Source organism: Talpa occidentalis, unplaced genomic scaffold (genome assembly GCF_014898055.3).
Source record: "Talpa occidentalis isolate TD23 unplaced genomic scaffold, MPIMG_talOcc4v2.1 talOcc4.8, whole genome shotgun sequence".
Lineage (NCBI taxonomy): Eukaryota > Metazoa > Chordata > Mammalia > Eulipotyphla > Talpidae > Talpa > Talpa occidentalis.
The window spans coordinates 34,660,346-34,674,353 of record NW_023605194.1 but is presented as its reverse complement, the minus strand read 5'-3'; the positions used below and the strand labels follow the sequence as shown (position 1 = coordinate 34,674,353).

Sequence of the window (14,008 nt, the reverse complement as noted above, 5' to 3'; positions counted from 1 at the left end):
GTGAGGTTTATTCACCCAATAATAGGGGTTCTGTTGAGCCCCTATTTTCAGTAATCTGAATTCTAATTCAGTTTTTTAAATGTATATTAAATAAACCATTCTTATAAGTGGTTTTTGGCTCTTAGGCTTAGTGTGCCAGGAGTATAGCCTGAAAGGAGAACACAGACTCAGGATTCTAAAGAAAGCTCTCCTGAATGAACATTATCTATCACAGAGAATGTTGGCAGGGAGGCAATTTCAGTGTGTAAGAAATAGGATGCAAATGATATCTTTATCATTCTCCTGATCAGGTGCCTAGTTGAAAAGTTACTGGCAAATTCCAGTAACTTTTTGATACTTAGCTGGACTGTTATAGTCCCTCCTCACATAATCTATTCTCAGCTCAACTCTGTGCATGTTGATTTCTCACAGTATTCAAGGGCGGAAAGGCATCCTGTGACTGCATTGGAGAAAATGATGGAGTCAAGTTTTGCTGGCCCCCAGTCATTCCCAGAGGTCCCTTCTCCTGACAGAGGAAGCCAATCTGTCAAACACCACAGGTACAGGTAGCTGATCATGGTGGGAATGGGTGTGTTCATTCTATGTACAAGTCTGGACAACATGTGCAGGAATGGCAACATTACTTGCTCTTTCTGTAGTTCTTGTTGAAGTAAATGCTCAAGCAGCTCACAGCAGGTCAGTCAGTAACAGCAGGCAGCAATGCCCCTATAAGAAGCCTAAAGCAACTATTAATGACACCCATCAAAGCTGCAGACACAGACCAGTGAATGAAACAATTGCATTCTGAAAACTATTAAAAACATGAGTTTTCCTAGCCTGCCTTATCACTGTCTGCTAAGTTAATGACTAATCCTTCCCTAGGCAGCAAAAGTGACACGCTCCAGGTATTGCAACATGGTTCTCACACAAATAAAACTTTCCAGGGGAAAAAGTCTGGCAGACATTTGTGGATGTATAAAATCTTCTTTTGTCGATGGGATGGTTCATTTTTTACAAGTTGACCATAGAAATGGGCTTTGGGAAGCCAAAAAGTAAAGTTATCTTAAACATGTCATGACATCCAAAAATTGAACAGATTTCCTTCGCATCTTCTAGTGCATGCACTATGTTTTATATATAAAGAATCTAGAACTCTAAAAATTGAAGGTATTTGTTCTGAGCCAAGGGCCAAAGTTTGGGACTAATGCTAGAACAGACAATATGTTAATGTGTATCAGGATGTAAATTCTAAATCTGTATAGAAATTGTCCAAAGATTTAAGCACCTTTCTTAAAATTTATAGTAGGGCATATTTAAAAAATTTAAGCATGTAAAGTTTCTATTTTTAAAAAAGAAAACATTAAAAATAATAGTTGTCCCAGCAAAAAATGGTAAATGTTGACCCTTAGTCATATTTAAGCAACACTTTGCAAAACCCTGTGACAGAAATATGTATGTACAAAGAAACTATCCAGTTCTTTTCTTCTCAATGAGTCCTCAAAAAAAGGATTTAATTGATGATGGTCACATGCACTGTGAGATTTCAGTCATGTTTGAAACTAATCTTCAGTACTGCTGATGATTTTTATTCTTACTCTACGTGAGTATGATTGAGATACCAATGATTTGCTAAGTTTTTTTTTTTAATGACTTAAATGTCCTAAACTCAGGATTAAAATATTTTTGGTTATTTTATGATTGTTTTAATTATTAACTATCAATTTTGGTTTATGTCAATTGAGGCACTTATAGATATTTCCCTATGAAAAGATCATTTCAGTTCACTAGACCTAATGGAAGTTCTCTGATTAGAGAATTAAGCCAAAATTACCAGCCTTTTAGAAGATGGATATTTTCTCTAAAATGGTATTTTTCCCTGCTCATTTTAACACAAATGTGTTAGAAGTGGTATTCCATCCTGTCAAGTAAAATAATTCAGAATAATGTTACTTTAGTACTATATTACATCAGATATTTTAAAGTCAAGCTGAAAAATGACAACCTTTAATATATTTAAGATGCAAACCTCCTACACTACTCCTTATCTGTTTATATACCCCCTCCTAAATGTAGCTTCTTTGGTTTCTATGAATCACTCTAGGTTAAATAAGGATGTCTTTAAGAGACCTTCCTTTTTGTTCAGTTTAATGATATTGCAGTTTTTGTTGACATACATTGGGTCCTGATAGATAGGCAAGTGTTGATTTATAAAGTACTTTTAGAGCCTGTAAATTATAGTTTAATATATCATGGTTTTTGTTTTGTAAAACATGCAGTAGACTTAAATGTTTTCATGATTAATAACCTGGTCACTGATTTATGTGTCCTGCAAACTACTCCATATCTTCCTGAATGCCACTGGGTCAGAAAGCTTGAATAGTTGATTGATCCATAGGTACACAGATATTTTTAAAGATGGGTCACTAGTTCTTACTAGTAGACTTTGTTGTGACAGTTTGGTAGCTATGAATAATTAGTATTTTGTGCAATGCAAATATGGCTCATTTAAATAAATCATTAATGAAACAAAGCTATTAATTCAAAGTCATTATTTTTCAAGTTTAGTCCAAAATATAAAAAAGTTCTTCCTTTTTAAAGAAGAAATCTCTATTATGTCATGTCACATTTTCTACATTATACTCTGGCAACATAACTTATTGATAGCATATGTAGATTTTGAAGAAATATTGCGTTATAACATTATATAAGTTTCAGATGTGCATTATTGAAAATTGACATGTGTATATACTACACTAGTTCACCACTTAAATCCAGGTTTCAATGATCGGCATGATCCTTTCAGTCATCAGTTGTGGAAATGGAACAGGGAGCAATAATTTGTACCTACTATGTGCCAGCCTCCATGCTGGACTCTTTGCACATTTTATCTTTTTTAACTCCCATAGCAACTCTGAAAACATGTCAGCATGATGCTAATACTTTTCTCTGCACCTCCCTGACCCAAGTTTAATCTTAACCTTTCTGTCTTGCCCTGTGCACTAAGTGGCCAGCAAGCTGCCCTGTCTTTTGGCTTCTGTTAGTTCAATATAAGGCACCAGCAAGAAGTGAAAAGATGGAAGGAGAGTGAGGTGCAGACATTTCTGCCCCCTCTCTCCCTGCTTGGTTGCTTCATCTATGTCCCTCTTCCTGCATCACAGTGCCTGCCAAGTGGTCATCTCCTTTTAACTCCCTCTCTCTCTCTGTTCTGGTAATTGTTTCTTTCCCTTGTTCCTTCAGTTACAGAGATAGTAGAACTGTCCTGTTGTTACTATGTTAGAGTGGTATCTGTGGAGCTCTTTTTGTTCCTTTAAACAATGAACAGAACTTTATAAAGAGTAAGAACTCCTTCTGGAACTCTGTGACATGCACCTCTCCCAGTATCATGTTTGTAGTAACATGTAGGCCCAAGGTGCATACTTAGAGGCAGCTAACTCTAACACTCACCCCTTAGTACACTATGAATCCCAGAAACATCACTGGTATGAATAGAAGCTGAGGAGGAGGGAAGCACATGAGCCATTGTTTTGGCTAAGTGACCCAGCTAGAGGTTCCTTGCTAGGCATTAGGGAACTCAGTGCACAAGTACTATCATGGTAAAGAATGAAGGTGTTTCAATGTGTAGTAATATGATCGGGTGTTTGCACAACTCAGTATAATGTACACTTGAGGAATATGGAGTTGAATCAGTCACCTTGACAACCCAGGAAAGTGGTTGACTAGAACTCAAATATCAGGTTCTTAAGGTCTGAGCTTAAATAATATTTGAGATTTGTTTTGCATTTATTAGTTGAAATAATCATAACATTGGTGGGAGAAAAGTTACAGAACTCCAAATAATATAGTGATATAGGTAAAATTCCCTTGGGAGACTGGTCCCATTAATACTTACAGGTTGATTGAAAATCAAAAAATGTTTTTATCTTTCTATATATGATTTTATTTATATTTTCAGAATCAAATAGAATGAAGCACGCAATTCTAAGTTCACTTATTACATGAACACTGCAGAATCACTTTAACCATATAAACCAGCATTTCATGAAATTCTATACAGGAGCAAAGTTCTCACCAGTGCATATGACAGTAGTATAAGGAGTGAAGACAAGTTAAAAAAAAAAACTTTTTTTTTAAAAGTTGATTTTCATTGAATCTAGTTCTCTTGTTTAAAGTGACCTACATTGAGGATCTACCTAAAGTATATCCCATTGATGCCTTTTGACCTTTAATAGCATCTGAAAACATATGGCTATTTGGGTATTGGGATGTATGAGTCAACATGAAATATATAATGAGTTATTTATTAAAAGCAAATCCAAGAGAAAAATATTTTAGTTTCTCAAGATACATGAAAATTTAATGTCATAAACATAGTAATTTAACATATATGTTGAAAGCAGGATGCCTTAACATATATGTTTAGTGAAACATATGACACATGAAAGTAGCTTTACTCTATGAGTTACACAATGAAATTTTCCCTGTATATCCTTTCAGGGCTTCCTGTGTTTAGTTCTTGTCAGGTGTCTAATAGCAAGACCATTTTTACTTCTACTAGAGAGACAGCCTGGATAATGAGGCTGGATAGGAATCAAAGTTTGAGAATTCTTTAAACCTACCTCTTGTCTTTGGCTGGAAAGGTACAACTATTTTAGTCCATTATGTTCCAGACTGGAAAGTCAGAAACAAAGAAACATTTCTTCCTTCAGCATCTGCAAGGGTAAAATGAGTCGGGCAACTTCTCATGTCCTCCTAACAGATATGTTGCAATGGATGGAATCTGGCTTTGAACTACAGGGTCCTGGGGTAAAATGCAGTTTTTGAGAAGTCTGAGCCCCTCCTCTGAGGTTATTGCTATGATCAATCTGTTTGTTGGTTTTCTTTTACTCTAGCAGGAGTCTCTCCTCTTGCTGCAGCCCAGGGCAAAGGAGTGGTATGCTCCACAGAAATGCCTTCAGAAGGACACCCCCCTCACCCCGAAGTAGGCTGGGTGGAATTGTAGGACCAGCATATCAGCAACTTGAAGAATCAAGGATCCCAGACCAGGATACATTACCTTGCCAAGGGTAGGTCTTAAAAGCAACAGAATTTTGGAAGGGTGTCCTTAATGCTAAGGCTTTAGATTATTATGTTCTTTGGGGTTCTTGTTATTGATTTAATCATTAATTAGCTAATGTGCTTGCTTACATCTTCGTTCCACACACAGTAAAGGTAAACTAACTTTAAAGAATAGGTACAATGGAAATAGATAGTAGGGAAATGTTAAATAGAGAAGAACTGTAACAATAGGAGGAAACTAAAATAGAGAAGAACTGTAACAATAGGAGGAAACTAAGTATAGAGATATTTAGGCAGTGTATTATCACATAGTTTGTAAAACAACTGGGAATTTGTCTTTGATTTAAAAAAAAGACAGAGACTTCTTTGGAGGACTAAAGTGTTCCTTTGTACTTATGTTTGAAAAAAAAGTTAGTAAATATGAGTGAGACCATCTGGTATTTTTCTTTTTTTTTCTGGCTTAAAACCTAAATAAGGGACCAAGAAAAAGACTAATTATAATAAAGTAAAAATCAAAATCAACAAGCAACTATAAACCAGAGACACACTATGGGGGGATCAGGGGAGGAAGGATTAGGGTCAAAATAAGAGGAGTGGGAGTTGTATGGGTATATAACCAAGATGAAAATGCATATATTGTGCAAAAATGAAAAATGATGTAAAAATATATATAAAATTAAAAAAAGTTAGTGAATATTCTAATCAATATTATAGATAATGCCCTAAATACTAAACTATGGTATATATTTGCATATATATGCACACACATATATATGTGTATATATACAATCTGCGTCCCTATAGCATTCATAAACATGTCTCAGTTCAATGTTGGCAGCATATTGCCAGATTACAACTTCCTGAATTCAGATCTTTATGTTCATTCAGAGGTGGAAAGATGGACTTTGGATGTCATGGCTGCCATTTGTCCTTTCGGTGCAAAAGGTATTCCTTCCTCTGAGTGGACACAGATCCTCACAGAGTTCATAGCGTGGTGAATGGAGTGTAGGTTGAATTTTAGCTGCCATTCCCTTGTCTGCCATAAACTGTCCAAGCCTACACAGTAGCCTTTCCTTAAGTAGACTAGAGTTCAGATCTCGTCTTTGGCCCTTATTAATTGTGTGAATTTGAGAATGTTTTATCATCTGAGCTTATGTCTTCCCATCTCTAATTCAAGCAAAATAATACCAGCTTTCCTGAGGATTGTTGGGCACATTTAAAAAACATATATGCGTAAAGAAATTGTCCCTGACATAGAGTAAGCAGAGAAGTCATACTGATATTTATTGGCACAGCAACTGTTATAGTATTTTCACTAATTTCTAAAATAATGCAATTAGGGTTTTAGGGTTTACTGCAAGCATTTCAGGAATCCTTTCCCTCACTCAAACTAGGTTATTGTATCATCTAGTTTTTAATCTCTCTAGTTGAGCCAGTCCGTGTGTCTGTGCTGCTTTGGCCTGGATGATTTTGCTGCATACTGTCTGTATCGAGCTTAGGCCAAAGCAGCTATCTCTAGTGATGGGCTGATTGAAAAAACTCAGGAATACATTTCTTTAGGAGGTCTAGAAAATATGAAATAAATAGCCTGTGGCTGAGTTTTGTAATTTTGAAGCAATTCCAAATGGACTATAAAATGTATTTGGTACAGCTCTGGGGGTGACAGTTGCAGATTCCACATAATAGTCAGATTGTCCAAATGTACAATGCATTTGAAATTTCTTTTTGCCTTAATTTAAAAGAGGAACTTCCATTTAGCTTATAGTTATAATTAATCATATCTCATCATTACTTTTCTTTCAAAATCATTAATAATATCTGCCATTTGGAATATACATAGTATATGATTATATGTATATATGTGTGTATATTTATCCTTATGTACACATATATATTCTTTCCTGGGGTGAATGTGAGAATGAGAATAATTGAGGTGAAATTAAATTCAGAGGGCCTCCCTGGTGGCGCAGGCGGTAGAGCGCAGCGCTGTGAAGCTGTCTGCAGCCTCTACAGTGCTGGTTCGATCCCCGACAGCCTCGGAGCAACCCACATGGCGAGCAGACCTCTCCTGTCTCTCCCACTGCTCTCTTTGGCAGTGTATTTCATCAGTCTGCCTGTTCTGTTCCCCACTCTGTCTCTGGTGAATCCACTCACCCTCCCGCATATCGGGCCTGTACCCTTGTTCCTATATAAATAAAATAAATCTTTAAAAAAAAATTAAATTCAGAGATTTTCTGAAGAGAAAGAGAACCCAGTGTTTGCTGTCTTTTTTCTGTTAGACACTATTATTGCTATCACTCCGTATGTCCCAGTAGTAAGGATGTTCTGAACCTGTGCTAGGACAAGCTTGGTTGAACCATTTACACACAAATCTTCCCTGTGCATGTTCAGGCACTGCCTTGTCTGTTACCTGCTGAAAGACACACTTATTGTCTGTGTGGTGGTGGTTTTGTTTTGGTTCAATCATCATTGGGTTTGGAATATTCTCTCCAGCTGGCTGACCAATATATATTTTGCAGTGTGTGATATGTACCCAATGTTGATAGACGATGATCTAAGTATAAGTTGCTATGTGCTCAGCACAATGAATCTCAGGGAGCAAGCTCGTTCTCAGTTCTTGAAAACAGCTATTTTCTACTCCTGGGGGACTGACTGTCTCTCTGGATTGGAAATGGGATTGGTAATAGAATTTAGCAACTAAAGGTCCTCTTCAAATCTGGCCCTTGCCTGGAGGATTAGTGAATGAATTTGTAAGAGCCATCAGCCATCTGCTGCTTGTTTATCAAGCTTGTGGGCACTGTCTACTAGTTATGTCCCCAGTGTATGTGACCTATCTCCTCTGCACAAACTTCAACCCAGATTGAACCCACCACCTCTGTTAGTGAAGTTTCAGGAAGTAGAGAGGTGGACAGGAGATTCTTTGGGAGCCTTTCCATGACTGGTGGATGAGTGATGAGCATGGCAGTGGCTCATAGAGCTTTGAACCGGATTGTGTCAGGCAAATCAAGCTAACGTTCACATGCTAAGTAGAGAGAAATGAAATCACCGATGTTCTACTGACACTTTCGAAGTAGAAGGGATCTAGACTAATAGCGAGTACCTTCCTCACTTAGCAAGAAATTTTACATACTTCACTTCAGCCATTCTTCAGGAATTTTATAGCTGAATACACTAAGGATAACCCAAGTTAGCAAAATCCATTTAAAAGAGCTAGGAATGAATACTCACGTTTCGGACTAAATAAACCACCAATACCAGAAAAAGAGTGTCAAAAAAAAAAAATCGCATTCATGGAGGATAATGTATAAATGGAATCTCTAATTGTGTGACTCCAGAGGGGAAAATGGACCCCTTCAATGTAGTCAGTTCACTCTAGTGCCATGTCTAGCAGGGACTGGATTTTGGCGTCCCCTGGGATAACACAACTTCCTTGGCCTGATTCCTGTAATACTGGGAACCAGAACAAGTGACTAATTACTGGAGTCTTTTATCTTTAAAGGATGCTTTCACACACTTAGTTACAGAGAAAATGTGCTTGTGATTTCTTTGTTGAGCGACCAAAGGAAAGGCAGTCCATACTGCCAATGACTCAATGAATAATTAGCTGTGAGTCAAATTTGTGAAAGAATTGTCACTCTCGTGGGATGCTGAACTCTGAGCATCTTGTAATCCAGAAGCACATCTAGAAATTTGCTCTCACTTAAACTTCTGGAGAGTAGTATCTGCTTCTATTCAAATGCTAATGTTGGAAAACTCAGCCATTTTAAGAGTTGCCTGAGGACTACCTGTGTACTCTGTCCACATAGTGCAGAGACATCTGGTTAGTCCTCAGAGCAGTCCCCTGCTCTGGTATTATTTACCACCTGATAGATTCAAACCATGAGACAATTAAAGTGAGGCTATCATTTGTGGGAGATTCCAGTGTACTCGGTGGCACTGGGACTTAAAATCATGTCTGATCCAAAACAAAAGCACATCAGAGAGCTTTAATTATTTAAAACACATTTTCATGTTATGGTAACATTTCAGATTTCAATTCCTGCAGTCATGTTTCCCATACCTGACTTATGAGATGGTGTATAAGTCAATTGCTGTTCCTTTTTGTTCATCTAAGTCCTTATTAATTCAGCTCTTAGGCATGCTAGAAGAGTGCTCCAAGTTTGGCTTGAATTGCCTGTGATTACTTTTTATACATGTCACATTGTTCCCTACTTGAATCTACAATTGCCTAAATTCTTTTTATGTAGCATTTTTACAAATAATGTCTAAATCCAGGTATAAGAATTTGCACCTTTCACCATCACATTTCAGCCTATCAGATTCTTCCCATTAATATAACCTGATGATATCCATGTGGAATACAATATTGTCAAGATCACTATTCACTGACTAACATTAGTGAATCTTGACAGCAAACATTGTGTGCCCTTTTACATATTAATGGTTCTAACAGAATGGTGCTGAGAACACAAAAACTTGAAAGATATCTCCTTTCCTCTTATTGAAATTGATTCATATATCAGAACTTTGGTTTCAGATTTTCAGCAATATAATACTCAAGAGAAAGGAGTAAGGACTTCCCTCCTCTCTGGGAATTTCCTTTTACTTCTCTGTACAATTTGCACAAGATTATACATCCCCAAAAAGGATTTCTAGTGCACCTCGCCATACCCACTCATTTTAACTCTTTGGATCTAGAGGAAAAAGTCCAGTTCTTCAATTTAGTCAGTTCATTCTAATGCAGGAAGCACATGGTCTTAGAGTCTTCTGGGGAAACACAAATTTGATAGTAATGATTAAAATAAGATAAATTAGGTTTAACTTTTTTCTTTTTCACTATCAAAAGTATAATTTTTGGCAAGGTATTTGAGTACCTCTAAGTCCAATTTATTCATCCATTACATGAAAATAATAATAAATGAAACTTTTTTAATTTGATAAGGTTTTTAGAAATGAAAGTGCTTTTTAAGTAGTAGTATGCAAAATGTTACTTGTTGTTATTATGTTTGAAATAGATAGTAGCTAGGATATAAAAGGAATGTTTACCTTGAAGATTTGTTCTTAAAACCATGCACCCTTTGAGGCAAAATTTATTGTTGTTAACTCTGTTCTGGATATAGTAAGAGAATATAGGGCTCAACCACATCTAAAGCTGTTCCCCATCTTTTTTCACTGTCTGGTGGAGAGAACTATCTCTAAATTGCTCTGATCGTGTCCTGACAATAAAGACTTCTATTCAGTATACAATACATTCCTTTGCAGTTATTCTTTAAACATATAAACATAATGTTGCTTACACTGTAGTGTAAGACAAGGGGAATGACATTTATTATATGGAGGGTACATGTTTATATTATGTTTAAATTTTAATCTTTAACATTTAAATTAAGGATGAATAACTGTAAACTTTTAAAAAGGCTACTTTTCAAGCCTGAAACCACATTTCTATGAATCTGTATTATATATGCACCAATTCTCTGATACTGGAAAGTTGAAAGACACTGGAAAATTCATTTAGCTCTGAATAGGCAAGAAAGAGCTAACCAGATTCTAGCATGTTGGCGTAGTTGGCAAGCCATTGCTATGTACCAATGAGCTACCCTCAGCTCCAGAAGCCAAGTGTTGAAAGTTGCTAGATTGGTAGAGCCCCTAGGAAACCCACTTCAAGTTCATCCTGGGGCAGGGAGAGGAATTCCATGCCTCCCATTCCATCCTCAGGCTCAGCAAAGCCTAAGGCAGTCTCTAGAGAATAGAATGACAATGATTATTGGATTTGGTTCCTCTAAAATCAATGTGTAGCAGAAAAATACCAGGCTTCTGATTGCCTCCAACTAAAGTGACCACAACAAATATGCTAAACAAACCCGGGCTGAGAGGGTGGTCAAGTTGATGGAGTGGAGTAATGCCATTATGGGTTTCCTGTTTGTCACTATGGAAAGGCCACACTTACCTGCTCAATCCCCATTTACTTTGTATTCTAGGATAGAGGTCAGGAAGACTATATCCCACCTGCCTATACAGCTGTGGTGTGTTGAAAGATCCCTGGACTTAAAGTAAGAAGATCTGGGTTTGAGTCTCAGTCTGTCACTTATTTTCTGTGTGACCTTGGGCAAGTCACTTCACCTATCTGAGCTTCAGTTTCCTTCTCTGTTTAATTGGGAACATATTATCCGTCTCATGGGGTTGCTGTGAGAATTCAGTGAGATGGTGCATGTGAAAGTGCTTTGTGGACTGAATATTGCTGGAGAGAAACACAGCAGAGAGCAGACCATGTAATGTTTCTTTTTCAGGTATGCATCCAGTGGTTTAAAAACCCAACAAAATGCATCAATAAATATGCAACTGCCTTCAAGAGAGACAAACTCCTATTTTAATAGCTTGGATCAAAAGGACCTGGTGGGATATTCATCTACAAGGGCCAGTTCTGTGCCCATCATCCCTTCAGTGGGTCTAGAAGAAACCTGCATGCAAATGCCAGGGATTTCTGAAGTCACAAGCATCAAATGGTGCAAAAACTCCTACTCTGCTGATATTGTCAATGTGAGTATTCCAGTCAGCGATTGTCTTATAGCAGAACAACAAGAAGTGAAAATATTGCTAGAAACTGTCCAGGAACAGATCCGAATTCTGACTGATGCCAGACGGTCAGAAGACTATGAACTGGCCAGCGTAGAAACTGAGGACAGTGCGAGTGAAAACACGGCCTTTCTCCCCCTGAGTCCCACGGCCAAATCAGAACGAGAGGCACAATTTGTCTTAAGAAATGAAAAACAAAGAGACTCTGCATTGACCAAGTGACTTGAGATGGAGGAATCTGTGCATTCTATGCTTTGCTCAACAGGAAAGAGAGGAAATTAAATACAAATTATTTATATGCATTAATTTAAGAGCATCTACTTAGAAGAAACCAAATAGTCGATCGCCCTCATATCATAGTGTTTTTTAACAAAATATTTTTTTAAAGGGAAAGAAACGTTTCAGGAGGGATAAAGCTTACAACTGAAGCTTTTGGGTAGAATTCTGAATACAATTTCAGTTAGTCCCAGCATCAACCTCTTTGGCTCATAGAAAATGTGGGCGATTCAGACCCTCAGCCCCATGATACCAGTGTCCTCATAAAAAAAGCACCGGTGTTTACCCAGTTTCCAAGAGTCCTGCTGTACCCTGAGGTAGACATGCCAGTGAGGAGATAACCCTTGCCATTTGGCTTGCCAGTCCCAACCCCTAAATTTCTATTCACTTGACAGCCTCATCACAGGTGGTGTCATGTCAACAAATGTAGTGTTTTCTATTTAATTTTTGAAGAATGGCACAAAGACACTAGGAGGAGGAGGAGGCCGGGAGGTAGAGAAGGTGTGGGAGGAAATCTTAGCTACTCTCTGTGCCACCTTCCTCTGAAATTTGAAGGCACAGAATCTCAGAGGGAGGAATGGAATTCTTATAGGAAAAAGAGACAAAAAAAAATCACAATGTTGTGTCACTAGAATCATGCTAATAGAAATGTTTTCCTTTGAGATCGTTTAGGGCTCCGACAGAGCGCTTCTCAGTGGGTGCGTGCCTGTGTGCGTATGTGTGTGTGTGAGGGTGTGTGTGTGTGGGCTTGCTCGCTGGAGCACTGGTAAACTGTATGCACATGTGTTCTTTGTGCGTGTGTGTGTGCATGTGTGTGTGTATAAAGCTTGCTAAAATTTGTTCTGAAACATCAGGGAATCTAATATTCAGAAAAAAAATTTCCCTCTTAGATCTGTCCACTTTAAAGTTTTCCATTAAGTATAAAGTTCAGTTAGTAAGATCTAAACTCAAGGTCACTTGCATGGTGGGGTTCTATAATTCTTCACAATGTCTAGATCATTTTCTGATGTGAATATTTTGAGAGGAACAACTATTGGCTCATTAATGATATCAGTATCACAAGGCAAGTTGAGGATGTGTGTTTATTTTGAATCATGCAAACTTAAATTATTTATACAAACCAATTATCAAATTGACAGTAACATTTGCTTTCTCATCATCCCATTATTATTTATTTTATAACAAGTCTACTATGTGTGGACCAAGACATTGGCTTCTGTGGTTAATATGGAAAGAATAAATTGTTGAAATCATAAAGTCCAGACTATTCAGTTCACAAGAAGCCCCCAAGAAAACAGTAAATTGTGTTGTATGTTCATTTGGAATAAAGCAATATTTTTACCACTGCTAAGGTGAACTGAAACTACTCCTGAAGATTTGTCTGTTTTATTTACTTTCATGGGGCATTCAAGGAAATTAGTGTTCACATAATCAGTCGTTTTCCAATTATTGGTGGTGTTGAGTTGTTATGTTTACACTGTTTTAAATAAAAAGGCACAGTATTTGAAAGTATATAAAAGATTTCTTTTACTGCAATTTGGGAAAACCTTGGTTAAAATTTCCTGTGGAAGATTCACTTTTTATTGAAATGGAATGTAACTCTTTCTAAATCAAACATTGAATATACACAGTTCTTATTTGAGGTTAAGTTGTTTCTGTTGAAAATACATTGCAAATTGCTCCTTAAGAACATTTTTTAACAATAGACACAATGTCATGCAAAGGAAAAAAAGAACATTCTTATCTGTGCTGTTTAGTGGAAATTCAAGATTTCAAATGTTGAAAACAATTTGGTAGAAATGCATTTTATATTTAACTAAAGGTTTGTGGTATTGCTTAATTGTCCTATTATAGTTTTGTTGTTTTGAATTTAGAGGCAATATTGTTAGACTCTTCAAAGATTAGTTTAATTTTCTAATGTCTAATTCATCTAAGTTCTCATTTAAAATTATTATATCTTTGAGGAAATTTTAGAAAGATCTTAATGAAGGGGTTTAGAAAAACCCCACAAATTGAGTATCCAATATGTTATTGTGTGGAAATTTATCATAAATACCAAACCTTAGCTGGAAGTCTCAAAATTCTGCTGAAATCGACCTTGTTTCTCACTGAGCTTTCTTTT

At 36.9% G+C, this 14,008-nt stretch overlaps 1 protein-coding gene across 2 annotated transcripts in view; it reads left to right on the top strand.

Annotated features, from left to right (window-relative positions):
* NRG3 (neuregulin 3) overlaps positions 1-13,396 on the top strand; it is a 902,987-nt gene extending 889,591 nt beyond the window's left edge. The window contains exons 7-10 of one of the 2 annotated variants that reach the window (XM_054690694.1): positions 412-539; positions 4,872-5,042; positions 11,016-11,087; positions 11,325-13,396. In XM_054690694.1, coding sequence (XP_054546669.1) covers positions 412-539; positions 4,872-5,042; positions 11,016-11,087; positions 11,325-11,832 — 879 coding nt within the window. In that variant the 3' untranslated portion in view covers positions 11,833-13,396. Of the gene's footprint in view, positions 1-411; positions 540-4,868; positions 5,043-11,015; positions 11,088-11,324 lie in introns of both variants that reach the window. The other variant, XM_054690695.1, reaches the window with a different exon arrangement.
* The last annotated feature ends 612 nt before the right edge of the window (positions 13,397-14,008 follow it).